The sequence below is a fragment of the Canis lupus genome, chromosome 13, assembly GCF_011100685.1.
Source record: "Canis lupus familiaris isolate Mischka breed German Shepherd chromosome 13, alternate assembly UU_Cfam_GSD_1.0, whole genome shotgun sequence".
NCBI classification, from domain to species: domain Eukaryota; kingdom Metazoa; phylum Chordata; class Mammalia; order Carnivora; family Canidae; genus Canis; species Canis lupus.
Window position 1 is genome coordinate 62562111 of NC_049234.1, and position 27738 is coordinate 62589848.

Sequence of the window (27738 nt, forward strand, 5' to 3'; positions counted from 1 at the left end):
TCAGGTCTGCCATGAGACAAGAGCAAGACATTTCTCTGGACTCCTAATCCATTAACAGGAACCGTTGTCAGGATTAAGATAATTCCTATAAAGGACAGATCTACACCTGGCACACAGAGTCAGTGCTCAGAGACTTTAACTAATATTAGTATTACGATAAAACATCTATGGTAGCTCAGAAAGACTACTGTGACAGATCAGTTTTCTTCTGGAAGTCAAAGTTCATCTCCACCAACTCTGATAATCTGCCCCCTCAGTCTCCTTATCTTCTTACTTCATAAAATGTGCCCATCGAGCATTCGATCTAGGGAATTCCTATTCATGTTTTAAAATTCAGCTTATTTACTATTTCTGGGAAACCTTCCCTGACCCCTAGCCTGGGTCTGATGACTTTATGACCTTCTTCATAAAACAGTGTCCCTTTCCTTTCTCTCTTTATTTCCTCAGTTGGGTGGCTTTAAAAAATAATGTCTCTATTTCCCATTCTACCTAAGATAAACTCCAAGGGGAGCAAGTACCTGCCTGCTTCTGCTTCTTGTTGCATCTCTAGCACTGAAAGTACATAGCACACAGTTAATGCTCAATAAATACTTATTGAATGAATGAATGAGTTAGCCAGATATCAATAGATCTATTTGTTCCCTCCTAAGAAGCACAAAGAAAGAGAATTCACTCACAGGAATATAGTTCTGGGAGTTACCAAGAGACAAAAATTGGAAAAACTAGTACTTGCCTGAAAGAAGTCAAACCATCCAAGAAACTGAAGAGGTGTGGCTTTTTGTACTTGGCTTGAGAATCTTTATAACATTCCATCAAGGAGAAACCACAAAAAGAAATGAAAAGTTACAAAGCAGAGTTCTGGGTACCAAAGGGGAAGGACAGAGAGAGATTCTACACAGAGGATGCACTTAACCCATTAAGGTTCATGAACCCTGGAAGGTGACAGTAAGCAGATCATAGAGCCATGGAACTTACCTTCCCTCTTCTCATTCATTCGAGAAGTCATCAGATACTTACTGTACACCTACTATATATCAGGAATGGTGCCTGGTTTTATGGATAACAGGAGGAAGCATTACAGACACAGTTCCAACGCTCGTGGAGTTTCTAGTTCAGCACAGGGGAAAAAGGCATTAAAGAGATAATCTATGTGTGACCAGCACACAAAAAGGAGAACTACAGGTTGCTATAGTAACAGCATTGCCTGGAAAGTCAGTATATGAGCATATTTTGTTTTCTTCCAAGGAATTTATCCAAAGAATAATATTTTCATAATGTCTTTTTAAAAATTATATCTTTTTTAAAGCAACAAGTTGCCATGCTGACTTGTGTCTATTCCTGTTGCTTAACAGGAGTAAATTAATTTAAGAGACATATTATACTTCTACTATAAATTTATGTGTGGGTTTGGGTCAGGATGATGTTGCCTCTTCACTAGTTTATACGTAAAAGAAGAGGAGAGAGAAAATGAGAGCAGGGGAAAAAAAAGCTTAGTTATGAAAACCACGGCACTAAAATACTGATCAGAAGGGTAGAGTTGATTTATATGAAATCTTAGGATTCTTAAACTTTGAAGTTCATAGCATTCTCTTCATTTGCGAAAGTTACACAAAGGGAATTCTAAACACATTAAAGAAATATCTATAATTCGCCTTTCAAAAATGGTATTCAATTCCCCATTCCGATATTTATACCATTCACTCTATCAATATTGATTTTTTTTGAGCACATACTGTGTACCAAGCATTGTTAAAGACCCAGAGGAAAGTGTTTCTATCCTCAGTAAAGAAACCTTTGCCCTCTCAACAATAAATGTACAAAATAAATTCAAGATAAATTTGAGACATGGGGCTACTGGATGGCTCAGTTGGTAGAGAGTCCAACTCTTGATTTCAGCTCAGGTCATGATCTCTGGCTTGTGGATTGAACCCCATGTTGGGCTCTGTGCTTAGCAAGGAGTCTGCTTGGGATTCTCTGTCTCTCTCTCCCTCCGTCTCTCCCCTCATGCTCTCTAAATAAGTAGAAAAATAAATAACATATATTTTTTTAAAAAAAGATAAGTTTGAAGTGTCAATAATGGATACAAATAAGATTTAGAACACTGATATACTGTAGAGTGACTAAGGCTGCTGTTTTAGCTAAAAATGGCCAGGAAAATCCTTTTTTGAGGATATGGAATTTAAGTTAACATTCAAAATGATGAAAAGGATAGAATATTCTGAGCATGAAAAAAAAAAAAAAGCAGCATTTCAAAAGGCCAGAGATGAGGAAAATTTAGATTGTTTAAAAAAACAAAAGGAAGACCAGTGTGGCTGAAATACAGTGAACAAGGGACTATCAAAGTATTCTGAGATTAGATTTTTATAGAACACTGGTTCTCAAAGCGTAGTGTCACCTGGGAACTTGTTAAGAAAGCAAACTGTCAGGCTCCTATGCAGACCTACTGAGTCAGAAACCCCAGGTGGCACCCAGAAATCTGTATTCTGACAAGTCCTCCCTAAGAATCCCATGCCCACTGTGGTTAGAGACCCCTTAGAAAGAACAATGATTCTCCAACCCAGCTGCATATTAGAATCATCTGAACCAGCATTTAATTTACTTATCTTACCCCAGAGTTGATGAATCTGTATCTCTGGGCTTGGTGTCTAGGTATCTATATTTTCTTTTAGGCTCTTTAGATGATTACAGTACACAATGATTACTGAAACTACTAACATGGGGTCTTAAATGTTATGGTAATAAGTTCAAATTTTAAGGTGAAGTAACTAAAGGCTTTTAAGCAACGTTCATCAAATTTAGTAGGTTCACTTCAGCTCCTATATAAAGAGTGAAGAGGGGCAAAATAGAACAAAAAGACCAGTTAGGAGGTCACTATACTAACCAAAGTTGTAGCACTGAAGATTTAATAAGCAGATTCAGAACATATTTTATAGAAAAATCTTAAGACTATGGATTTTTTTTTTGGGAGAGATGAGGAAAGAAAAGGAATCCAACATAAGCCCAGGTTTTTGGCCTAAGAAATAGTTGCCCAGACTTTCTGGAGAAAAACATGCAGGCATGCATAGCTATCAAGTATTGATCTTTAGTCTTTTTAAATCTAAGATGGCTATAGGCATCCAACTGAGATGCTGAATAGGCAGCAGGATATACAGACAAGCCCGGAATGCAGAGGAGAGGTCAGGTATGCATATGGAGCCATCACTGTATAGATGATATTTAAAGCCATAAAATCAGATGAGATCATCTAAGTCGAAAGTGTAGATACAGAAGAGGGTGGGTAAAGCACAGAGCTGGTATAGCTGGTGTATGGACAGAGGACACAGTTGACTCATGGAAACCGAGGAGAGACATGGTCCCAGACTGTTAAAGCACAGGACAGTTGAAGATCTTAAGGCCTCTGTGTTGCTTCATGGCATACCCCCACCCCCCAGTTCTTGAAAGCAAAGTGACTTCAGAACCTCACAAGCATTTCTTATGACTATTGGCTGCTGAATAACTTACAAGTAGCCACTTTAGAGTTCCACCTACCATTAGGAAATCTTTACAGGAATAAAAGAAGAAATCCAAAGGTCAGACATATTAAGTGGCTTGTCCATACTCATACAGTTTCTTTATTCTGCCAGAATATGGCCTGGGGATGGCATTCACTGGTGCTTCCAAAGGACATAGAGCCCCCAGGCAAGAGGACCGAGACAGGAAGTTGTAGCTGTGTACAGTTCCTCCAATCTGGAACTGGGACTGACCTGTCCTGAGTCAAACTGGCTGGGATTATGACTGGGCAGTGGGCAAGGGCCAAGGCAGTACTATGATTAAAAATAAGAAGAAGAAGAAGTTAAAATTCCTTACCAGAGAAGCAGGTCAGCTGGGAAGAACCAGTAACCAGTATCATTGTGCACAAACAAGAAACAGTTGTGTTATGGAGTCTGGCACTAACTGAAAACTTAGAAATGCATACTTCCATCAGGCCCCTCTACCAACTACTAAATCAGAAACTGAGGCAGCACCTAGCGATCTGTTTTAAGAAGCTGTCTAGGAGAAGCTGGTGCCTGCTAAGCTTAGAGGCCTCTTGAGGAGAACGATGATTCTCCACTTCCGCTGCATATTCCTCAAATGTAACATGTGAGGAGTTCTTCCAGGGAAAGTCTACACCAATAGAGTGGAGATATATATACACACACAACACACACACACACATTTATAGATGTATGTGTATATGCATATTACTCTTATTTCCACATTTTATTGGGAGTCAAGGTGAAACATCTCCCAAAACTGTAATAGCCTGGGTTGTAATATTTGAGTTCCTTAGAGCCTTCAAGAATGCAAGACTTTGTCATAGTGGATTAAAAATTAATCCTTAGGGATGCCTGAGTGGCTCTGAGCATCTGCCTTTGGCTCAGGGTGTGATCCCGGAATCCGGGATGGAGTCCCACATCGGGGCTCCCTGCAGTGACCCTGCTTCTCCCTCTGCCTATGTCTCTGTTTCTCTGTCTCTGTCTCTGTCTCTCTCTCGGTCTCTCATGAATAAATAAATCTTTTTTAAAAAATTAATTCTTAAAAAGTAAGTAGAAAAACATTAGTAGAAAGTAGCCATATCTCAACATTTGGAAAAGCGACACTCATACACGCAACTTCCACCCCAGACCATGATTTATGAGTAATGGTCAAGTATGATGCTTTGATTTCTTTCTTGACCAGGAATGCATAAAAACTTATATAGAGTCATAGAACAGCAATCCTTAAATGAATCTCAGAAAGATTACAGTCAACAATTTCCTAATTTTAGATCCCTGGGCCTGTACGAACCAGTGGAAGCAGTAATGGAAATCTGGAAATGACTATCACTATGTCATAAGGCTGAACAAAATGCTAATGGGCCTAAGAGATCATCACCAATAGGTATAGAGCAATGAGTAAGTTGTACTCATTGGCAATCTGACCAGCATTTTTGTATGTTTTTATTATAAACAGATAGGAAAAATGATTTATTACTTAATAAAACAGTTTGGTTTACATGATATTTGAAGACATAAGGTCCAACAGGTGGAACAAAAAGAATTAGCAGTCTAATCCAAACCCCTATGGGAGGGAGTAATAATGAGCTCCATAAACATAACCCTAATTTTAAAACATTCTGCTAGAGGCACATATTTCAAAAATTTTTCCAAGCACAGCATATATAAAGAGGCCTCCTCTGAAAATTTTAGGTCCATTGTTAGAGTCTAGGACCAATATGATTCGGAATCTTACATCATCATGCTGAATTTAAGTCAAAGTTACCACAGTTGAAGTCAAAGGTAACAATGACATATGGCTGGCCAAACAGAGACGGAGATCTCACAGTGACTTAATTATATCTGGATCCACATCACTCTTTTTGATCTGTTTTCTTGTCCTGGCAGCAAGTTAATAGCATCCTCAGAGCCAGGTATGAAAAATAAAGGACTGTATGAAACCAAGCAGGAAGGCAGGAAATACTGGCACTCCTAAGATCAAGTATCCTGCAAGCTTAAAGGAATTATTACCCCAAGATCCTAATCACTATGTTAAAAGCATCCTGTTTCACAGATAATGCTAAATGAAACTTTTCCCACTGTGTTTGGGTTGCTAACATTTGCAGAATCTCTCACTAAGTGCTGTTCTTCATTTTCTCTTGGGCTTCGCATGCTCAGACTGGGTCCCTCTCTGATCATATGACACCTTAGCCTTTAATAGCATGGTCCTCTCAATCTATAACAATCTTTCACTTTTAGGGACATCACCAGACAGGAAATTTCTTACATTTTAAATTGAAGTTGGAAAGTACCATCAACTAATCAAAAATTCACCATGACCCCAAAAGTCTACTTCAATAATGCACTAAATGCAATAATAAGTTTAAAAACGCACTTTCTCATAGTTAGAGTTAGGAACCCACCATGCCACCTTAATTCCCATTCCCCTCAATTGCTTCCACCAAGTCGTAGAAAAAGCATACTCTTTGCTGGATTTTTTTAAAGGAACACTCCAGACTGGAAAAAAAATAAATAAATATGAGGGCATATTGACCACCATTGCCTGATGAAAGAGATACGAAATGAATGAGGTTGGTAAGACTGAAAAACTATTATAACCACCTAATGCCACAAAACTCTATCACTATCCCCAAGAAAAGTCTCACTCTGAGATTCATAATTTAAAATATTTTCCCAAAACAAAAAGCCTGAGAGGAATGTTAAAATTATGACTTATGCCTAGTTACTTCCATTCTGGCCAGAGTAAGACCTATATAGGAAAATTTTTCTGAAGCAGTTTGCTGTGTAGTAGGTACCCTGAGTGAGTGGCCAATAGCATAAAACAGAAGTATTACAATAATAAGAAGAAAAGAGGTCAATCATAGATGCTTACCACATCTTTGTCAACTCCGAAGAACCTAGTAAACGGAATAAAATGTTTTCATTTCATATTTCTAAGTAGAACCTAAGAAAGAACTTTGTAGGGGATCCCTGGGTGGCTCAGCAGTTTGGTGCCTGCCTTCAGCCCGAGACATGATCCTGGAGACCAGGGATCGAGTCCCACGTCGGGCTCCCTGCGTGGAGCCTGCCTTTCCCTTTGCCTGTGTCTCTGCCTCTCTCTCTCTCTCTCTCGTGAATGAATAAATAAAATCTTAAAAAAAAAAAGAAAAAAAAAAAGAACTTTCTATATATGGCAGAGCTATATATAAATAAGATGGAGAATAGTGAGTTTCCCATCTTTAGAAGTCTTCAGGATAGCAGAGGTTAGAGTATCCCTTGGAGATGATGATAAAGGAGCCCTGCATCAGGTGGAGAAGGCGATGTGAACATTATAGGATTTTCACCAAGGTATTTACTTCAGAGAAGACTGAATTTTCCACAAATAAGGTCACAGGCTGCAGTATTTCTTATTTTGCAAACTTAATCATTACTATTATTAATCACTATTATTAATCACAAAATAGTAAGAACAAATAATTTTAAGTTGAAAAAAAAGGAAGGAAAAGGACTGCAGTAATAATCACCAATTTCCTAGGCACCAGGCTGGTAGGTAGTGGAACTGGAGTTAAGTTTGTCTGATTCTACACAAACACCCTACCCGCTCTCACCATGAGCCATTCCCCTCAACTGTTTTACAGAAGTTCTGACTTCCGTCATCAACAGTAGTTACACTTTCCCACACTGAACTCTGTCAAAGTATCGTAACTCTAAATAGTTTAGCTGGTGTTTCTTTTCATTGGTGTTTATTGATTTTTCTCACTATAAAACTCAAAATTTACTATCTTCTAAACATTTTATAAAAGTAGGCTATAAAAAAAGTAGGCTATAATGACCTAATCATGCTTTTCAAAACCTATCAGGCTATATATAATGTATTTTATTTACATTACTAACTCTAAAGTTAGACCTCAGTGCAATTATATATCCCTGTTTCTTCAATCAATAAACTAGAATTTGGAGAAATTTATTACAATTATGGAAGATCTGAACTTATCAAAGGACTCATAAACCACAATAAGACTAATGATAATGTCTTGATACATTTAGTGTAGTCCAGTATTGCTCAAAAATTAATCAACTCGTGAAAATAATTATTTAAAAAAAAAAACACTGAGTGATTAAAGTCCTTTGTTTTAGAGACAAAAAATTCCCATAACCTGACTACCTTGACAAAAAGTACAATTGATTTTTATATCCCAAACTCTTCTGCAATTTCACTGTTGTAACCTAATAATAGTAGGTTACAATCTCACTTTTTGATTGTTTTTTTTTTTGGTTCACCTTGTATTTCTAATAGTGTTAAAAACACACAATTTAATTCATGTTGTGGCCTCCTTCTCAACAACCAACACTGTGACAAGTATATTTAGGTAGCTTGGGATAAGAGAATCACCATGGGATTTGCTGTCAACAGAAACATGTAACAATATAGCGCTGCCACCAACTCCATGTCCTAACAACAAATTCTGTCATTGGCCTTTGACTCAAAGTATTCAATTAAACATCCATTCTTTATTCTTTTCTATGGTTTGCCATATGCATATGTGCATATGTGTATATGTGTTTATATATGTGCTTGTGTGCATATATGTATGCATATAAATATATATTTCTGTACATACAGATACATATATAGCTACAGAGTACAAACACTATAAATGACACAAAATTGAAATTTAATATCAAAATTAATTCATCTATTGACAGTTATTTTGTTTTATTCTTTGAGAGTCAAGGAAAGCTGATCTAATTACTCTTCATGCTCAACTTTTTTTTTTTACTTTCTTTACAGTAATGCACTGTAAACAAATATCACCAAAATGACATCAGGAATACTCCTTGGAGAATGGAAAGAAGAGAGATGAACATAGAGTAAATATAATAAGAAAGTGAGGAAAACATTCCAGGTGGAATAACAGTCATAGCAGGAGGTTTACAAAATGGCACAATCACTGATCAAACTTGAAGAATCTAGATGATGGGAAAAATGAGATTTGTAAAAGTCTAATTCATAACAAGATAAAACTGGGGGGACAAACTCTAGAAAAAAAGTTACTGTGAAAAAAACCTCCCTAAACTCCAGAGGAAAAGGCCCTGTGACTTCAGAGAAACTTTTTTCTATGAAGAAAAGCAACATTATTAAGGAACAGGAATCCCTCACCCCCCAAAAAAAGGAACAGGAATCCCTGGAGCATCCTGAATGCCCATGCAAGCCTCTTAATATCAATGACAGAGTCACTGATGTATGCTCATTCTTCTTTCCGTCTCTCCCTTGTGTATATTTGGTCCTATATTCAGGTAAACACTGGCCCTCCTGTGTATTTGTTATATAAGTTACAAAGTTCATAAAATCAATTTTCCCCATCCTCCATTCTTAGGGCTGACACATGCAGACCTCCAAGACTCTTCTTCAGAGGCTCCTCCGCCCACCCATCCCATCCCTACCATCACCGGGGATTACTTTCACATAAATGTTTGCTTTTCAAATGTCTTGAATCACAAATATCACTTCCTCCAGGAAGCCTCCTACTATACTTCCAGGCAGAAACAACCTGTCCACCGTTTTAGCGCTCACATCTCATCTGGTCTAGGCTTACAACGTATAAAACTTTCTGCCTTGTACTTCCAGTCTGCTTTTGCACACCTCATTTCCAGCGCCCTTGTAAGACCAAGGTTATACCTGACTCACCTTCAGTATTTACCACAGCAATCAATATAGCAGAGCACTTTATATAGCCTAGTGCTTCAAAATGCTTTCTCAACTTGGATCAGTAAGAATAACACAGTTTTTAAGAATAACCCAGTTTTGACAGTTGAGAACTTTGAGGCTGGATTTAATTTACAAGAACTCTGTGACCTCAAAACATGATTATGCACAAGGGTATCATATCAATACCAAGGCACCCTTTTGTTCTTGTTTTATGACGATTTACTAAGAAGAAGGTATTTTAAGATGTGGTCAGCACTACTCTCACAGTTCTGAAAGCGTGTGTTGGGTATCCTGAAAAATTTGTATCAGAGTTTTAATGAAGTCAGGGTTATCAAGGCATTGGAAAGAAGAAGCATTACTTGCCAAGCTGACAGCAGAAAGAAAAAGTACTTCTGCTGCCCCGTTTATTTTGTTTTTCCATGTCTATCCAAGAAAGAGTTGCAGCATCATGTTTACATTTTTCCCCAATTTTTAACCCAGTTTTAAACTTAATTCTTAAAAATTTATGATACCAAAGTTAAGGGAGATAATAGAAACAAATCATAATCAAAATGATGTAAACCATATAAAAAAAAGACATAAACCATATAAAAAAAGCACAGTACAGGTGATATTCATAAATAAACATGAATAACAGATTAACTACAAAATCACTATTATGAAGAAATATTTTCAAAATTTAAAAACACTTCTGATGGATTTTTTTTTCACTTCCTACTTTATTCCAAGCTCACGTCCTTGGATATTCTTCATAGAAGATCAACTAAATCGCACGAGAGAAATAAAGCCAAAAAAAATTGGGAAAAACTTGACATATGTATGATTTTCAACTTATGCAAATCAGATACAAAATGTGAAAATGATCAAGGACTATGCCAAACCTTGCCTCTTTCCCCCAGATAAGCACGTACTGGCTACCTATATATTTGAGAAAGGAGGCAGAGTGGGAGATGGACCCAACCACCCAGACCTGGGTACACACAAGTAGGTACACTCCAGCTCCCAAAGGGCACAGGTTAACCAAATCTCAGGAAAGAAGCAATTAGCCTGTCATGATACTAGTCCCTCCAAACCAATGGAATAGAGAACTTGATCCATCCTTCATTTTGAAAGGGGCCAGTGCCTACTGCTTTTTTTTTTTTTCCTTCTACTTCTGGAAATTAAAGGGTTAGGGGCTTTGAGCTCCTAATCCTGCACTGCTAAAATAGCCCAGTTTAAGTGCCTGGAGGGAAAACAAGGTTTCCAGTCCTTTGTTCCTCAAACCTTCTAAAGTCTCTGAAATCAGCATATAAACCGTAAACACACAGATCTCCCCCTGTCCTGTCAATAAAATACATGACACCTTTCTTGGAAATGTTCCATGGGAGATGATGGGCCTTCAGCAAATCAGACTCCTCTCACAAAAGCAGATGTTCAAATGTCAACATCTAAAGATCAGCCCTCAAAAACCCTCTTTCCTAAATCCACTATAAAAAAAAACTACAGACTCGTATCGATTTTCAGTATCAAACATTTCTTTTACTAGATTGAGCTGTATTTACAATCACTGGTCAAATGTTCTTAATCCTGGGCACACCAGGTCATAATACTTTTTTAAGCAGACTTTTTTAAAAGAGTCTCTGAAGCCAGACTTACTGAAATAGGCATGGCAAGAGTTGAGGGGACTAAATCCCAAAGCAAAAGTCTCTAGGCAGGGGAACCTTAAGGCTGTGTTCTTTATATTTGTTTGCAGTTGTCCTCCAAAGACTTCATTTGGCCACGCCCCAAATCTAAGAAAGATAAAATACCTCCAATATTAACCAGATGTGACCATCAGATATTTCAAAAAAGAGGTCCTATATACAGTTTCCAAATTGCTCACCTCAAGCTTCGAAGACGCCCCGTCCTAACAGTGAAGATCCCTGTGAAATGCCTCAAGGAGCCTAAAAGTCATTTGGAATAAGAACAAGGCAGGAGGAAGAGACACCAGGAGAAAGAGTTTCTCCCATCTGTATTTTAAGCAGGCCTTTCCTGAATTTCTCCATTTCGTATATTGCTTTATTAGATAACTCCTGGTGATTTCATTTGAAGGAAGAATTCCAAATGTCAAAAATGCTGAAAATTTCTGTCCTAGATAGACTCCCTTGATCATGAAATCAGTCCACAAGGAAATCACTGAGCTGGAATAACCCAGGAAAGCCATTAGCAGTCGGCTCTTCCACTCCCATGCAGTTCCCTCTAATTCTAATCCAGGGGAATTAACAGAGCAATATTGTTCCAGCAAGTCTAGAGAAATTTAGTTTCCTTATGTTATGAAATACATGAAATAAAGCCTACTAACCAAACAACCCTTTATTTTGGCACATTTATAGACCACAAAATATGATTGTGAGCTGCCACTGCTCGCAGGGGAGATTTAATGGTGTTACAGAGTAAATGCCAGGGCTCTGTGGAATAAGGAAATCTATTTTCAGCTGGGATTCTCAGCCAGAAGTGTCTTCCCACTAAGAAGTGTGTGAAATTTCAGAAATGTCGAAGCAGAGAGGTAAAGCATGTCAACACCCTCTAGCCAAAGACCACCAGCAGCACATCTGTAGTGGACAAGCTGGATTTATTACATGTTGCATGGAGGGAGAATGCACAGCAGAGGGAAGCACAGGCATTTCAGTAAAAGAGTGTGAGAAAGAACCTATGAACAGGACTTGGGCTTCAGTTGGGTAATTTGGGGGAAGGTCTAGAGAAGCTGCACTTTGTTCTAGATTGGATGCTCTCGGAAAATAGGCATGATTCAGTGACTGACCATCTCAGTAGTCCTCACCTATAAGTAGGATGGACTAGAGCAAGAATAAAGCTGTAATTGGGAAAGAATTAGCACTCACTCATAAATGACTATCTTGCAAAGAACAGGAAAAGATCATACTAGACAGGAACAGATTAATCATTCTTGGCCACACTGGGTAAGAATCATTGTCGATTCCTTTGTGCAGAAGACTCTGATGCTGATTTCAGAAACCCAGAGAATAATATTTTAGTTACCATGCATATTAATGTCTAGGTCACATTCTAGACATTGGCTCTGAATGTGTCACTTGAGGCATCTTTATATCCTCTTGGACACCTATATTAAGGCGCACCTTTCCCGCGACCATTTTACACAGTTCCCTGGGGTAGGTAGACTCTATCTCACTACTTCAGTCGAGTATCCAATTCCATAGGGGTAAAAACAGTTAAGTGGGATTGCCTGCTTTTCAAACTATCTGCGGTGAGGAAACTTTTCTTTTCTCCCAATTGATCTTGGACTATTTTGTAAGATACAACAGGATTTCATTACTAGAGGGGTGTCTGGGTGGCTCAGTTGGTTAAGCCAACTCTTGTCCAACTCTTGGTTTCACCTAAAGTCATGATCTCAGGGTCCTGAAATCAAGCCCCACATCTGGCTCCACACTCAGCACGGAGTCAGCTTGTCCCCCTCAGTGTGCACCCTCCCCTAGCTCATGCTCTCTCTCTCTCTCCCTCTGTCTTTCTCTGCCTCTCTCTCAAATAAATAAAGTCTTTAAAAAATAATAATAAACAAAAATTTTTCAAAAGAAATTAATTACTAGAAAAATAAAATGAGGGACACCAGGGTGACTCCATCAGTTAAGTGTTCAACTCTTGATTTTGGCTCAGATCATGATCTCAGGGTCTTGGGATGGAGCCCTGTGTCTGGCTCCATGCCCAATGGGGAGTCTGCTTGAGGATTTCTCTCTCTCCCTCTCCCTCTACCCCTCCCTCCACCCACGAATACACTCTCTTTCTCTAAAATAAATAAATAAATATTTTAATTAATTGTAAAAATGATAAAACTGGAGTGCCAGGGTGATTCAGTTGGTTGAGCATCTGCCTTTGGCTCAGGTCATGATTCTGGGATCTTGGGATTGAGCCCCACATCAGGCTCCCTGCTCAGTGGAGGCTTCTTCCTCTCCCTCTGCCACTCCCCCTGCTTGTACTCTCTCACACGCTCTCCCTCTCTAATAAAACAAATTCTTTTTTTAAAAAAAATCATAAAACAAAACACCAACCCCATTTTTTAAATTATTCAACCCAGGGCAAATACAGTAATTGTCAAATTGGTATAAAAGTTTCTATATATAGTCTCACTTTGGGTATTTATCTTTTCACAAGCCTGGGCCTGTGGACACACTTTGAAGTACCACTTGTTTTTAAATTTAATTAAAGCGTTCTATTTACTACAAATTAATTCTGAGAGTGCTTCCCATTTCAAATTCACGTGGCGTACCACAAGGTCACATAAAAGAGATGTAAGCAGTTTTGCCCAGGGAGAAGGCCTTGCTATTAACCACTCCCCACCACGGTGAAACATAAGTCCCTATGGCTGTTTCTTATGTGCAATAGCTTCAAAGAACACATGGAGAAAGTCAAATCACTGGAAAACCATCCAAAACTGATGTAACCAAAGGGTTAGACTTCCCATCCAGGTACAGCTTCAATGACATTGTCTTCCATAGCAGGAAATTTAACTACATACTTGCTAGGCAGATATTTTTCCATTGGTATCTTTAGGCCAAAAGAGGCTGTACTTTCTACTAGACCTACTTGGATTTGATTAATATCCCAGAGCCCTTCTAGAGCAACGGCTTGAGCCCATCAGGGTAATCCTCAGGCATCTATGTTATCTCAGTGTTCCTGCTTCCATTTCTAAGATCGAGAAGGTCAAGCCTAAATCCCTATATAGCTAGCCAGTTAAAGGGAAAAGGGGGCTTAGTAATCAGCAAATCGGCCAAGTTTATTTACATTTCCTTCAATTAAACTTCCCACTTCATCTGTTTAAGGATTTATCCCATTCAATGCAATTCTGCAATTCTAAGAATTTGTTCCCAGCTTAGCAAAGTAGTCCCAGTTTATTCCTCTAATTCGTTGATTTGCTCCCCATAACCCTGCTTGCTGCTGCTCTTCCTGCCATCATCTTCACTCTTCCTCCTGGCACATGCCTGCTGTGAGCTTGAAACTCTAAAAAAGGCTTCATTTAGCATACCCACAGAGTCGGCACTGCCTTCTCTACAAGCCAAACCTACCATTTTCCCAGATGGAGCTGAAGGCCTCAGTCACTTATGTCTGGTTCAAAACTCTGTCCTATTCATATCTCCAAAACATATTTCCCTTAACTACCAATTTTCCAAGTTAAACATGATTCTAACATACATACACACAAGCCAGATATTTTGACACTTAAATCTATGGCAAATTTAACATCTTTGAGCTGCATGAGGATGGTTACCACTACTCCTTCCACCACTTCACAGTGCCTAGCACAGAACTTGGTCCATTACTAGTTCCTACAAATATCGTTTAATTAATCAATTAATGGATCAAAGCCTGGAACAAATGAAAACTTGTAGGGTGCAGTGTAGTGTAGTATACGTACATACTCGATATCAATTGACACATGATGCTAACACCATATCTTAAAAGTGAGAAATTAAAGAATCCTAATAATTAACATTCATTCAGACTTTATATCTATTTTCCTCTTCCTTATAACAACTTACTATAGCCCCAGAGTTCTTGTATCTATGATCAGATAATTTGACATGTACAGAAAGAAAAATACTGATTGCTAGGTAAGGTGTAAAAATCACTGTGATGATGCATTAAAATAAGTTTCTTGCCTTTTATTTTCCTCAAACTGATTTTCTAGCCAATATCCCACATTTCAAATATTAATGGAAAAGATAGAAAGTACATAATTTTTATGCTATAAAACTAAAAAATAATAGTGACTTAAGTTTTATACTCAATATATTTAAATGTATTATAAAACAATACCCTTTATTTGATTTATGTTCTTTTCTATCTTGGTAATACTGAATCAAGCTCTCTCAATGAATATTTTAAACTTTATCTTCCAGAAAGTACCGTCTTTTTTATTTCCTATTCAATGACTTAATTAATTCACATCTATCCAACCTTTGTATAGAATGAGAAGAATTTGAGCGATTCCTTATGCCTTCAAATCCCAGAATATGGTCTAGCACCAAATGCAAGCGTATAGATCCTAATCTAATGGAGTCCAACTTGAACACTCGGGACCTGCTACATGTGCTCTGTTCAGCTTTCTGTGCTGTCTTTTAAAACCCTACAGGACATCAAGAGGCAATACAAGACTGCAAAAATAAAGCCTAAAACAATTACCTCACCAGCATTCAGTAAAAGTAAAACATATGTATCATACCTCCTCTGGGTTGGGCCTATGAATAGAAGGAACAATAGCAAAAAATTCATGGTATTGTTGGAGGACCAGCTAAGGTAGAATAATTATAAGCAGGAACATAAGGAATATTTTGAGAACTCCCAGAAGAGTGACAAAACAAAGGGAATAGCTCTGAACTCCCAAGAAACAGCAGCCTGGCAACCATAGAAAGAAAAATGGTTGATTTTTTGAACAAAGACTTGGAGTCAACTGTGGATGGAAGAGGCATAAACACTGACACACTTTTCAAATAACATCTGAAGATACAAAGCAAATAAAAATACTTCACATCTGCAGAGTGGGTAAAGAAAGGTCAGTTACTATTGGCCTCAATAACAAAACTAAAGAGCAATATATATGGGTATTTTAGTTGAGAATAAAGAAAAAACTAAATCAAAGCCATGATGCAGAGAGAACTACATCTCATGTTTGTAAAGTAATGCTATTTGAACAAATTCTGACAAAGGATCTGCTCATTTCCCATTTTAGCATTCTGTGGGGAAGCAAAGGAATGCATTAAAATACCTTCTTTACGAAGATATCCAAAGTTTCCACATAAGAAGTGAAATACTATCATTTTGGAGGAATCTACATTTCTTTAGAAAATTTTCAGAATGCTTTGAAAGAAATAAGGAAATAAAATTACCCAATGTAACACTCGTGAAAATATAAGCAAAAGTGCTACAATAGGTATCTTTTGCTTCTTGGAAAATGCTGTCCTCATGGCAAAATTAAGCCAAAGCACACATCTTTGAGAGTAAAATGCTTTCTCAAGCTCCTTCCTGAACTTAAAATATAATAGTACGGCTTCCTTTCCACCTCTACCTTCCAAACCACGCTGGAGCCATGCTACGCTCCCAAACACCTGCAAACACATACACACAAAAGGGAGTCTTACCAGACCATCACAGTTGCTAATGGCAACAGAGGTTCCTGGAATGTCCATGATGTCACCAACATAAGCACAGTTAGTCTGCAAAGGCTCTGTTTTCCAGATTCTTTCTGAAGCACTTCCTGCTTGATGATCATTAATGGGGTCAGTTGTATTCTCAGGCACTAGAGATGTCTCGTGCCATTCCACAACAGCCCCAGGAGCTACTAGCTGAGTGTTGGGCCTTAGTCGCAGATGAAAATCTCTTCCAAATGCTGTGATGTTAAAGAACAATTGCTCAGAGTTGGAAGACACGTCCCTCGGTGACCTCTTTTTGTGATTTGCAGAAAGAATATGGGAGAGATAGTGTCCTTCAAAATTTGTGCTGACTGGAGTCACCAGCTCATACTCACTCTGTCCCTTTATTGGTAAATCTGTGGGGTGAAAAATAGAATTGTAGAACCCTGTGTGACAAGAGAACACAGGAGGACATAACACAGGCACCTCACAAGACTGTACCTCAACTTGCATAATAAATATATTCCTGAACTATCTCATAAGCATGAAATTTTGAGAACTCAAGTCATTTCTCAACTATACTCAGGTAACTATGGGTTCAATGAATCATTTTTTAAAAAACTGTATCACAATGTGAATATTCGTATCTCATTTATATGTTTGAGAGCATGAATATAATAAGTGTCCAAAAACGATATCTGGCTTACTTATAATCAAGACATGCTCCCAATTAATTTATTATTGGCATAACTGACACCTGCTACAAGTTTTTAACAAAGCTTTTGCTATTATGTAGAAGAAATCTTTTTATTTTACTTTTTCCCTGTAAAAATCCTAGAGTTTCTGCCAATTACAACAGCTACTTTATGTTGGATTTACCATGGCCTGTTATTTAATACACTTAGTTCATAGCGCTGTAGTTTATACACAATTTTTCTATCATAACAAACCTAACAATCACACTTCAAGCGTGAGCAAACTGAAATTCAGGAAGTATGTGCCCAAGTTCAAGTAACTGTAAAGCTCAGGGATGAGTCCAAGTCATACTCCAAAGCCCATACATACATTCTTCCACCTCATAAATCACAGATCACTATCAGAAAATGAGGAGAATGGGTAAGTAGAAATCATAATTTATAAATTAAATATGCAGATGCTGGTCAGTCAAGAGCAAATGGCATTGCCATTTTGAACTGAATTCCTTTCATGGGACAGATAACTCATTTTAATATGAATGTATTTGGAGTCCACCTTACATCATGGGTGGCTAGCTACATATTAAACTCAATTTCACAATTAATTCTCCTAGTTTAGCCAAATGCATTATGTCTGCCAACATGCAAACACCCTTGGGAAAGATAACGCATTGAATAAACCATTTATCCCTTACTAGAAATGATTTTGAAGCAAGATAATGGATCCTGGAAAAGGAAATGAGGACAAGGATGAGAAAAGAAGACGAGCAAAATCCGGTAACAGAATTTAAAAGTCCCCCACCTTCATGATTCTAGCCTAAGACTAGTCCTGCAGTATGTTAAAGAACCCTGAAAAAAAAAATTCTATGATCCACGAATACTTCTCACCTAGCACAATCACATGTATGTGATCCAATAAATGAAAGCATAAGACTCATAAATGAGCCTACAATCTATGATCTTATAGAATATTTTCATTATTTTCCTGCTTTTTAAATCCTTCAAATAGTGTATAAAGTACCAGAAGGCATTTTATAATGCCTTGAAAATTCTTTGAGTGCATGTTGGTTATCACTATGCCATTCAGAATGGCCAACGTATTTAAACAAAATACCCTTCTTTATTAAATACACAGATCAAATAATACTGCTGTAAATATTTACTGGGAGGAGGAGTGAGGATTGTACTATCACAGAGTAAAGTGAAGGCCACCTCCAACACTCGGAGGAACAGCAGCACAGTCCCTGCCTGTAGTCAAGGACCTACACTAGGCATCAGCATAACCATGGACACAAAGATGTGGTCTCTCTTACAGCCAAATCCATGGGGAATACTTCTGTAAATTCTGGTTTATAGAAAGAACTGGAAACTTTAGGAATGAATTTGAGTGTTGCAGGAGCAGAGTGATGGAGAGGAAGGAATCCACAGTAAGGGATGAGTCAGGCTCTTCATGTGGAGTGTCAAAGGCTATCCCAAATTAAGTAAAAATTCCTTAAGGACAAGAAACTCCCCCATTCAGCTTGGTATTTCCAGTATCATCTAACACAAGATTTTACATATGCCAGGGTCTCTTGTCAGTAGGATTTGCTTAACATGTATCAAGTCAGCAATGCAGGTAACTAGAGAACTTCTGCATTGTCTATGCTGCTACACACTAACTTACAGGATGCACTACCTGAGGTCCGAGGACCTTCTGGCTGCACTAGTAATCCCACTTGTAACTCTATTTAACCATTCGTTTACTGTTTCAAGGGAAGGAGATTTCCCATCTCCGCTGAAGGAGATTCGCATCACCAAAATCTAGACAATATACTAATGCCTGGATTAAGCAATTAGAGAACTAGAAAATTTAGGAAGAATGCAAGGAGGCTCCTTCCTCCACACCCAAAAGGACACCCAAAGCCTCATGCTCACAGCAAACCATGCATCCTGGATTCTCTGGGACTGTTCCATTTTCACACTGTCAGACAGTAAGCTCTGCATTTTTATTCAGAATAAACATGGCAGGGATCCCTGGGTGGCTCAGCAGTTTAGCGCCTGCCTTCAGCCCAGGGCATGATCCTGGAGTCCCGGGATCGAGTCCCACATCAGGCTCCCTGCATGGAGCCTGCTCCTCCCTCTGCCTGTGTCTCTGCCCCTCTCTCTCTCTGTCTCTCTCTCTGTCTCTCATGAATAAACAAATAAAATCTTTAAAAAAATAAATAAATAAACATGGCACATAGAGCTTTGTCTTCTCTGATGCTAAATAATAAATCATTCCTAAAATGTGCACAAAAGACATACCGTTGAAATTAAACCCGGAATGAATAATTTTCCAGTCGGCAATTATTGTAATCAAGGGAAAAAAGATGCACTTAGTAGCCCCTCAGGCTACCATCCCCTTGGATAGTAGTTAGCAGAAATGACAAAGGAGCCACCAGGTCACCTACCATTTCCAGGCAGGATAAATTCTGGGCACTGTGCTTTGGGTTCAAGAATATACCATCTCTGTGGAATATGAGAAATAGTGCAAGGGACCATAAGGGAAGTAGGAGACACTGAATGGGGAAAATCAGAGAGAAAGACAAGCCATGAAGGACTCTTAACTCTAGGAAACAAACTGAGGGTTACAGAAGGGGAGGAGGGTAAGGGAACAGTATAACTGGGTGACAGGCGCTAAGGAGGGCACGTGATGTGATGGGCACTGAGTGTTATACTACATGCTGGCAAACTGAATTTAAATTAAAAAAAAAAAGAATATACCATCTCTAATTCTCACAGCAATCACAGCAGGCGGGTATTATCCATAGTTTACAAATGAAAAAGCAGGACTAGGGACACCTGGGTGGCTCAGTGGTTGAGCGTCTGCCTTTGGCTCAGGTCGTGCGTGGTCCTGGGTCCTGGGGTCGAGTCCCACATCAGGCTCCCTGTGGGGAGCCTGCTTCTTCCTCAGCCTATGTCTCTGCCTTTCTCTGTGTCTCTCATGAATTAATAAAAATAAAATCTTAAAAAAAAAAAAAGAAAGAAAGAAAGAAATGAAAAAGCAGGCCTAGAAGCCTGACACAGAGCAAGCAAGAAGCCAAAGGAAAATTTCAATTTTGATCATTTTGACACTGAAGACCATGCTCCTATGCTCATATTCACTTTGGAATAGATGAAACGTCTTGCTGTCAATTTCTAATTTAAGAGCTGACTTATAAAGGACACCTACCACAGGAATGACGACGTTCGGTCCACCGCAGCCAGCCAAGCAATTATTCCTCCAGTGTAGTTTCAAAACCTTCTCTAAAAGGCTCTTAAGTTCTCTGTCTTTGAGGGAAAAAGGGGGGGGGGGGGTGCAAGGGGACGGTAGGGAAGCCTCAAAGCTATCAAAAGTATTTTCATCTAAGATTACAATCATATAAGCAAATTAAACTCCAGTGTTAACGCACCATATTCAGATATCACACACCCCACAGGGCCAAATATTTCCCCAAAGTGGGACAGCCTAGGGATGAGGAAGGAACTACCTACAGAATCCGAGAGCAGCAAGCGAAGTCAGTGCATCACCCTGGACACGTTCTTTGGTTTCTCTTAGGCTCAGCATCCTCAAGTGTTACCTGGAGGCTAGTAATACTTCCAACTTCATGGGTTTAGTGCAAGGTTTAAATGAGATTATGCAGAGGATGCAATAAATCCTACCTACTGAAAACTTAAAGGTAAGTTAGCTACTCATTAACATATCGCCCGTTGCAATTTTAAAATGGGAAACGATGCGACTGTCAGCAGAGGTGGCTGAAGGGCCACAGCAGCTGGTATGTAAAGGTTTTTGTGGGCCATAAATTCTACAAGCGCAAATGGCTAGAGCCACGATAAAGCCACACTGCAGTCCCTAAGTCCCCGAGCAGGACTCCGATGTAGTTAACCCTCCACAACTGGCTGGTGTCTGTGCATGCATGCTGCATCCCTCCAGGCGCCTCGGACAAGCTGCCTCATCTCACCGAGGAGCAAACCCACCACATGAGCCCCATACCCTAGTCCCCCTCGCCTTTGCAAGAACGGTTTCTGCAACTGGCCTCTCTTCTTTCCTTATCAGTTTCTCCACATCATTAGATCATTCCCATCAGCAAATAAATAAGCTGCCATCCCATCTCCCATCTTTGGTAAAAACTCTCATGATGCCACATCCCGCTCGAACTGAGACCCCATCACTTCGCTACCCTTTATAGCAAAATGCTCCAAAAGACTGACTAGATGTGTCCTATTCCTCTCTTTCCATCCTTGTTCTTTCTTGAACCCGACCCATTCAAGCTCTTGAAGTCACTAGTGACCCCAGGAATGGTCAAGACTCTCTACTTGCTGTATCAGCAGATTCTGACACAGCTTATTTCCCTTTCCTTGTTGCAATATGTTCTTTATTTAGCCTCCAGGATATCTTTTTCTTCTGGTTCTCCCCTTTCCTCGGTGCTCTCCCCTCCTCATTCTCCTTCCTTACACCGCTTGATTTCCATGACTTGTATATACCGCAGTGCCACAGGACCTGGTCCAGGGACTGACTCCTCTCTTCTGCATCTACCCACCCCGGCATGGTAAGTTCTTCCCATCCCATGAGTTTGGGGGGCTTCACAATCATTAACCTACAGCCCCAGCTTTATCTGTGAGCTCCTCTCTTGTCAACTCCATTGCCTTCTCCATATGGACATTCCCTAAGCCTCCAGCTCCACATTTCCAGAAGTAAACTTCCTATCTCCCTGCTCCCAAGTCAGTAATTGACAACCCTATCCTCCTAGCTACTTGGACCAAAAACCTGACTAAACTACCCTCAAACTCTTGTCACATCACGAATCAAATCTTTCAGCAAATTCTATTGACTCAGCCTTCAAGATGTCTCCAAACAGTGACCGCAGCTCATCACCAGCCCAGTTACTACCCGTGTCTAAGCCACTGGTTCAGCTTTGAATGAGTCCCACACCTGTTCTCCTTGCTTCTGCTCCTCCCCTTTATAAATTATCTTCAAAATAGAGCAGGAGAATTAAGGTGGCAGGTCAAGTCACTCTTCTCAAAACCCATTCCAGAATAAAATGGGTTTGCTCACTCCAATAGGCTGGCACTGAGAATTCTCACATTTCAAGGTCACTGTGCTTGCTTTCCTCTGGGATCTCCCACCTCAATTCCTTCAGGTTTTTGTTCTTTTTTTTTTTTCTTAAGATTTTATTTATGTATTCATGAGAGACACAGAGAGGCAGAGACACAGGCATAGAGAGAAGCAGGCTCCCTGCATGCAGGACTCGAACCTAGGACACTGGGATCACTCTCTGAGCCTAAGGCTCAACCACTGAGCCACACAGGTCTTTATTTTAATGTGACCCTCTCCATGAGGTGTGTCTTGACCAGTATCCATCTCATCACTCTCTAGCCCTTTTCCCCATTTTACTTTTCCCCACAAAACCTGTCACTCTCTGGTATACTATAAATTGTACTTCTGTTTACTTAATTATTGTTTCTCTCAGTAGCATATGAGCTCCACGAAGGCACAGATTTTTACCTGTCCTCTTTATTACTATTCTCTAATGCCTAAAATAGAACCTGAAGTCACTAAATGAATACCTGTGAATGAATGAATGAATGAATGAATGAGTGAATGAATGGGAGCAGTTTGAGCCTGAGGGTATATCTAAAATTAGAATGTACTATTTTTCCCCAAATAGCAATTTATCACCAAGCAATCAAGGACAGCCAACTACACAAGGTGTCATATATCTCTACAGCCAGAATTTTGTTGGCAAATATTTCTACTTCTTACAGCTCTTTCCGGCCAGTAAATCAAACATTCCATTCTATCCAGATCTTATATTTAAGCTACTGAGAACCAGAAAGTAGATCTAGTCATTCAAACACCTCTCCTAGAATGCAGACCCAGAGCCCCTCGTACTTAGAAGCAAGCAGCAGGAAATCAGTCCCATTAGGCAATCCCTTTAGATATCCATAGAATATGTACACAGGTCAAAAATAAGAGACCTTGAAAATCATCTAATCGTTGCCTCTTTCTTACAATGAAGGCATCTCCAGTAATGATTTTTTTTTTTAAGTTAGACGTGGAGTGCCTTTAACCTGCTCTTGCTCTCTGTGAAGAAAGATTTTTCTCTGACTATCCTGAGCCTCTCCATCTCTTCTCTCACCCTTCACCAGGTAAAGAAGAGTGATGTCTGTGATTGGTAAGTCTGGGAAAGACAAGAAGTTTGCAAAGCTCGGTGCCTCCCTCCTCATTCTTCTTCCTGGGAAGGATCCTAAAAAGGAGCACATGTTGTCTTCCATGTCACCAGCAGCAAGCCCTGCCCTACCAGTGGGGCCTGACACACCCTGGCTGGGGTGTGCACATCCTATCAAAGTGGGAAGCTCCTGTTTCCCCCCAGCCTTGTTTGTAAAAGACATCTTTATTACATCTTTATATCTATCTCTAACGTGTTCCTTCAAGCAAGTGAGCAGGGTATGTTTGCATTCAGGATTTCCTCAGAAACTCAAACTACCCTTATGAGAAAAGCATTGTAGTATCTCCAGTGGATGACTAATTATAACACTAACAATTCTCCTTGTCAGAGAATTCTCTGAATTCCTCATTTGAGAGTTTAACTTAATGCCTCTTCCTCTTTGTGCTAAATCAAAGAGACACTTTCTTGTGTGTGTGTGTGTGTGTGTGTGTGTGTGTGTGAGATACGTGTATACAAATGTATACACACACACTAATATTAAACATAACCTGCACTGGGGCAGCTGGGTGGCTCAGTGGTTGAGCAAAGCCAGATGCCTTTGGCTCAGGTCATGATCCTGGGGTCCTGGTATCAAGTCTTGCAGCAGACTCCCTGCATGGAGCCTGCTTCTCCCTCTGCCTGTGTCTCTGCCTCTCTGTGTGTCTTTCATGAATAACTAAATAAAATCGTAAAAATAAATAAAAATTTAAAAAATAAACAGAACCTCCATCAAAGTATTTGAGGAGGCACTGTTCTATGTTTCCATTTACTTACAAGCCTTTAAGCTGACCAGACTTTCCACTTTAATATCAACCATGTTAGAATTTTCTAATCTCTTCAAAATTTTAATCATTTCTGAGACTTTAGCCCCTTTTACACATGACTGTGCACATGTACATAATAGGTCCTCAGTAAATACAGGTTAAAAGAAAAAGAGAAACTTCCCCCCATGCTGAGACTTGAACAGATCAGTTCTCTGCCTAGGATAATGTGTCATATCTTCTCTTCACCCCTAAAATATCTAAACCAAACTTCTCATTTTCACCTAAATATTCAGCTTGCCTTTCTGACTTTACTATCTCTGTTCCTGATGTGCTGATTCTCCCAAACCTCCAGGCTAGAAAACTGGCTTCACATCAACTTTTCCCCCCATTTAATATTTTCAGGTCCTACTGATTTCTCCTTAGAAATTTGTCAAACGAATCCCATTTCTTCCAATTGCCTCCTTGTCACCATACACTGCAAACCCCAAAGTGTCAAGTCCAAACTCCCCAACATAATTTGTCACTGCCAAATTTTGTATAAATTGTACCAAAACACTATCTGAATCACTGCCAGGAAAGTTGTTTTACAGTCCCACATGTAAATGTCTAAATTCTGCCGCTTACTACCTTTGTGATTTTGGTCACTTACAGCTTCCACTTCAGTTCTCATCTGTAAAAATGAGGTTAATCGTATTTAATTCATAGACTTGTAAAAATTAACCGGCCTAATGCAAAGTGCTTAGAACACTATTTGGCACACAGGAAGGGCTCAATAAACATTAGGTATTAATATTACTAGGCTAGTCTCTCTGAATAGTTACAATGGCTCATCATTACTTCAGGATATAATAGATACAGAAAATAGCTTTTCTTCCATGTTGGACATGAAAATTGCTTTAAAGATCTCTACTAATCAAATCCCCTCACTTCACAAATAAAAAATTGAAATTCAAAGACTAGTTAACTGAACCCACATCAAAACCGAACTGTCATTTAAGGCCCTCTGTGCTTAACTTCTTTGCAACATCATCTCCTGTATTGGTCTATTGAGATTCTAATGGGCTCACTAGACCCAACTTAATCATGCCTGTTCTTAAAATCCTGCTCTGCTATTCAGGCTTAGGGAAAGGCTGCTGCTTTCTCTCCAGCTATACAAATCCAACCTGGCCTCCAGGGCCTATGTCAAACCCCATCTCTCCCACGAAATCTTCCCTGCTATCTTGTCCAGGAGTACAGACCTGCTGGACTAAGCTTCTTAGATCTCATTGTCATGCATTACCTGTATAAAAGTCATAAAAATCTCTATTGGAGAAAAGTTATATGATTTTGCTTGTCCTTTCAGAGATTTTAAGCTCTTTGGGGTGGAGGTGTGTTATCGTAACTATGTTTAAGTGTCCCCAGCATACAATGTTCTTTGGGGGGAAAAAAATCAATGGCAATTTTTGGAAGTGGAGATTCTTGAGAAGGAGTGCTTTCGGGATTCCTGGGTGGCGCAGCGGTTTAGCGCCTGCCTTTGGCCCAGGGCGTGATCCTGGAGACCCAGGATCGAATCCCACATCGGGCTCCCGGTGCATGGAGCCTGCTTCTCCCTCTGCCTGTGTCTCTGCCTCTCTCTCTCTCTCTCTCTCTGTGTGTGACTATCATAAATAAATAAAAATTTAAAAAAAAAAAAAAAAAAAAGGAGTGCTTTCACAGTACGCCACTGTGGCCCATGCTCTGGGATCATCTTAATTCCTTCATGCATTCCGTCTCAGAAGCTCACGACTGAGGACAGGCTAACTTGGTATCTGTCTAATATATTGTGCAATGATACCCAAATATCTCCTAGAGGTTATTAGATGTCCCCAGCACATTACAAAGACCACACTATAGGACAGTAAGAGAACAAAAGCATTCAGTAGTATAATCAACATTACTAAGACCCCAAATGACTACTGTACAAAGCTCACACATATCACAGCAATCTTTAGTTGATCTAATTAAGCCCAGAGCTACTCCTGGCACACAAAATAGTGAAATACTTGTAATTGAGGCATATGGTTTGAGTTCCCAAGCAAAGAAGGGAGGAGGAAGGGTGCAATGGTTGAAAACTAAAGGTCTGGAGTCGGAAAATACTGCATTTAAATTCTGATTCCAAGCTGATGCATATTATGACCTCTGTAAGCAAATTACGAAAATTAAGGCTCAGAGAGAAGCTGTCTGTAAAATGAGGATAATGGGCTCAAACAGGGTAAGGCACATAAAAGACTTAGTCCAGCTAGTAACAACGTAATAAAGGAAAAATTAGCTGATGTTGTTAGCACCGTGACCATCCCCATCTAGCTAGAGCTACGGAAGATGGAAGTTGGCTTCCAATTCCTTCCACATCCCAGCCCCTCTCAGGCCTCTCCCATCTCCACTCCCACCCCACTCTGTGTTTCTGATCCTAAGATCCCTCAGAAGGGATCTTACGTTCCCTGTCAACAGTAGGCCTGAAATCCAGGCTAGCTGTTAACAACCCAGACCCTGTCACCCCACCCAAACACTGGGATTCTCTCCCAAGAACTGGTTGATTACTATAAAGAGACAGTTTACACAGGCAATTTCCTTTTTCAGGTACAAATTCTCAGTATGCAACAATCTGGCCACAAGAATGAAATCGAATAAGCACTTTCAAAATCTGCTAAAGAAGCAGCTCCAACAACAACATTTCCAAATCCTCGGCTAAGGGTAGGAGAATGACTTTCATCAGAAATGACAGGAGCCAGCTGCTCCAGGAAAAAATGTGAGCAGGGTGACGAGTGGACGTTAAAGAGGACACCACACACTGAAGGGCTTCCCAAGGCTGCAAACACAAACGGAGAAGCAGACACATCTTCACTGAAAGGCAATTAAAAGTGAGTTGTGACACATGCTGAACTCCTGAACACAGCCAAATGCTTTTCTCTCCACTTCATCTCCTCTAGGCTCTTATCATCACAAGGCAGAGAACAACCTCCCTGAAGTCTTTTATTTTAGTTGCAAACCTACTCTCACAGTCAAAGATTCGATTTTTCATCAAGCTCTTGGAGAAAAAAGAAAACCCCCTTCTTTTCTTAACTCGTTAAGAAAGAACAAATAGTCATGAGCCTAAAAATTCTTCTCATTTTTTAAAATCTGTTTTTTTCATAAATATTTGTTGCCATTGCACAATGTTTACGTTCAAGAGAGTCACTTAGGAAAAAATAGCACATTCTTTAGTGTTCCAGAACATGAAATCAGGTAAGAGATCTTTCAAGAAAAAAAAAAGAAGAAAAATATCCAAGTATTTTTGTTTGTTTGTTTGCTACATCTTAAAATGATCAAATGATCAATAACAGAATAGCAAGTAGAGAAGTTTGTTTTGTTTTGTTTTGTTTTGTTTTTTTGTTTTGTTTTGTTACATGGGGTCCCAATGCCAAATGTTAACATTCCAATCTTAGTTTTTAAAGAAGTACGTCTAATGGTTATATTTATCATCACTGGAAGTTTTACAGACTCAAGAGCTGTATTAGACATTCTATAAATTAATATTTCTCATACATTGTACAATTTTTTTGACAGATAATACTTTTAAAGACTAATATTGAACCTAGAATTTAAAGCCAGGAAAACAAGCATTTATCCCCCAGGACCAAAGGCTGAGGAAAATATGACAGATAAGACATGTGAACAAAAAAAATAAAAATAAAAATAAAAATAAAAAAATAAAATAAAATAAAAAAAGACATGTGAACAGTGTTTTTAAAGGTTT

General features: G+C 39.2%; 1 protein-coding gene across 4 annotated transcripts in view; it reads right to left on the bottom strand.

Annotated features, from left to right (window-relative positions):
• ADAMTS3 (ADAM metallopeptidase with thrombospondin type 1 motif 3) overlaps positions 1-27738 on the bottom strand; it is a 261316-nt gene that overhangs the window by 224051 nt on the left and 9527 nt on the right. For 2 of the 4 annotated variants that reach the window (XM_038556298.1, XM_038556297.1), the window contains exon 3: positions 16332-16738. In XM_038556298.1, the coding sequence (XP_038412226.1) occupies positions 16332-16738 (407 nt within the window). Of the gene's footprint in view, positions 1-15415; positions 15533-16331; positions 16739-27738 lie in introns of those variants that run through there. The other 2 variants (XM_038556299.1, XM_038556300.1) reach the window with 2 other exon arrangements.